Source organism: Austrofundulus limnaeus, unplaced genomic scaffold (genome assembly GCF_001266775.1).
Source record: "Austrofundulus limnaeus strain Quisiro unplaced genomic scaffold, Austrofundulus_limnaeus-1.0 Scaffold137, whole genome shotgun sequence".
Classification (NCBI taxonomy): Eukaryota; Metazoa; Chordata; class Actinopteri; order Cyprinodontiformes; family Rivulidae; genus Austrofundulus; species Austrofundulus limnaeus.
This window is the reverse complement of record NW_013952539.1, coordinates 377,118-379,146: the sequence shown is the minus strand read 5'-3', so window position 1 is coordinate 379,146 and position 2,029 is coordinate 377,118. Positions and strand designations below refer to the sequence as shown.

The window sequence follows — 2,029 nt, the reverse complement described above, 5'->3', positions numbered from 1 at the left end:
GATGTTTCAGGACCCCACTTTGGGTCCCGACCCCAACTTTGGGAAACACTATCCTAAAGTGGTAATTTGTAGGGAACTACTTTTCAAAAGTTAGTAATTTAATAGTAAATAAAATGGCACTGGACGTGGTGTTTATTTTTTTCAAACTGTTTTATAAATTAAGATGTAAATGCTGCTCATTCTTTCTTGAGGTCTAGTTTCAGAGAACAGATAAATTAACTGGTCCCTCCCAGTCAGCACCATTGAGTCAAATATTTCGCGCGAAAATGATTGGAAGCGATCACGAGAGTTTTGACGTAATGGGAAAAATAGGTGGCCTTTAAAAGAACTCGTATTTTATTGGACAAAATGATCAGACGCTTCGAACCAAACCGTGATTTGATTGGTCAGTTGGAAAAGAGGCTCATTCCTTCCGGAGTCCCGCCCACCTCCACCGTAGCTCTCCGCTGGCTTTCGTGCTTCAAGCGGCCGTCACCGAGGCTGGGCTGCGGCCGGAGAGACCCGGACATAGAAGAGTTACAATCGACCGTTTAGCCCAAACGTAGCATCGCAACGGGGCTGAGGGGCTGCCCCGGCGATTTTTTTTACACCTACAACAGCTTCTTGTCCCCACGCCTCTCCGTGTCGCCGCCACCCGTCCTCCTGATGTCGGATTTTAAGCTCGGGATTGTGCGGCTCGGCCGTGTGGCCGGGAAGGTGAGCTGGATCCAAGGCAAGGGGCTGCCATGTGCGGCCGGGGGTGGGCCCGCGGGGACAGCAAAAAGCACTCGAACGAAGCACGTTTAACTATTATTTCTCGACGCCCGTCCGCTGCGGTCGTGATGAAGTAGCGGCTGAAGCGGCGGGAAGTGGGTTAGTTTGAGCGGATTAGAAAAGCCGGCCGCGTCGAGCCAGATCCAGACTGCTCTCAGCTCCGCCGCTAATCACACTCTTCAGTCTAGCTAGCACCGGATAGCATGTATGCTAGCTGTTAACGCCAACGGTTACACTGAGACACAAATGTGAACAGTAATTATTATATATTTGCGCTTCTGTCGCTGTCGACGCTGCTGTAACTTGTGTGCTAACTGTTTTTAATGTTTTGACGCCGAGTGAATGCGGTTTAATTTAGCGGCGGTGCTGTTAGCATCAGCGCGTTAGCCGCGGTGTTTGCATTGCACCGGAGCCAGTGACACCTAATGAGGAAATCATTTATCAACTTTTAGTGCAACGTAGAAAATACCATCTTTATAATAGTTTAGAGAACACCTACATGCTTGTCACAGACGTGACATAAACTGAAAGCTGTGACACTTATAGTGTCACGAGGCAGCAAGGGAGTAAAGTGCTGTGACCAGTCGTGCATCCCCCGACCTGCTGGGTTATAGTTCAGATGACGGCAGAAACAGCAGATATGCTTCATGTTGTCCCCGCAGTGCTTAGACTCGACCTGTCAGTGCGTGCGGCACGTTTGGACCACTTCGTGTTGTCAAACACACTCACAGTGGGTGTCACGCGCATGGTGGCTGGGTGTTTTGCCACGTGTAAGAGGTCAGGTAGCTTTGATCTGGTTGAAGCAGTCCTGTTTGCTCGTTGCATGATCTGACCTGCAACAAAAAAGACTTCAAGCTTCCAGGTGCATTGTTGTTTTCCCAAACAGGAGTTTGTACTCACCTGGAACTTGTTGCCACTTTAATGTGGTGGTCTCTGCAAACATCATAAGCTTCGAATAAGGTCACGTGGTGCAGCAAATAATATTTGGATGTGGATATTGGGTATTGGGATAAAGGTGTACACTGCAAAATTTGTTTTTAAAACCTTATATCCAGCCAAAAAGCCTTTTTGGTCTTGTTTTGAGACTGATTTACTAAACAAGAACTGACTGTGTAAGAATAATAATCTTGTTTTCAGAATGTGTGAGATTATTTGTCTTGTTAGTCTGAAAATTTGACTCAAATTAAGTCAAAACTTTCTGCCAGTGGAGTAAGAAAATTTTACTTGGTAAGATTCTTGAAATAAGTAAAAAAAAAACAAGTCAAATCAAGTATTT

The 2,029-nt window shown here is 46.2% G+C and overlaps 1 protein-coding gene across 1 annotated transcript in view; it reads left to right on the top strand.

Annotated features, from left to right (window-relative positions):
• Nucleotides 1–420: 420 nt before the first annotated feature.
• The window catches only part of zmynd19 (zinc finger, MYND-type containing 19), an 8,421-nt gene continuing 6,812 nt past the window's right edge, over nucleotides 421–2,029 (top strand). Inside the window, exon 1 of the mRNA XM_014016008.1 lies at nucleotides 421–696. Within this exon, the coding sequence (XP_013871462.1) occupies nucleotides 646–696 (51 nt within the window). The 5' untranslated portion in view covers nucleotides 421–645. The remainder of the gene's footprint in view (nucleotides 697–2,029) is intronic.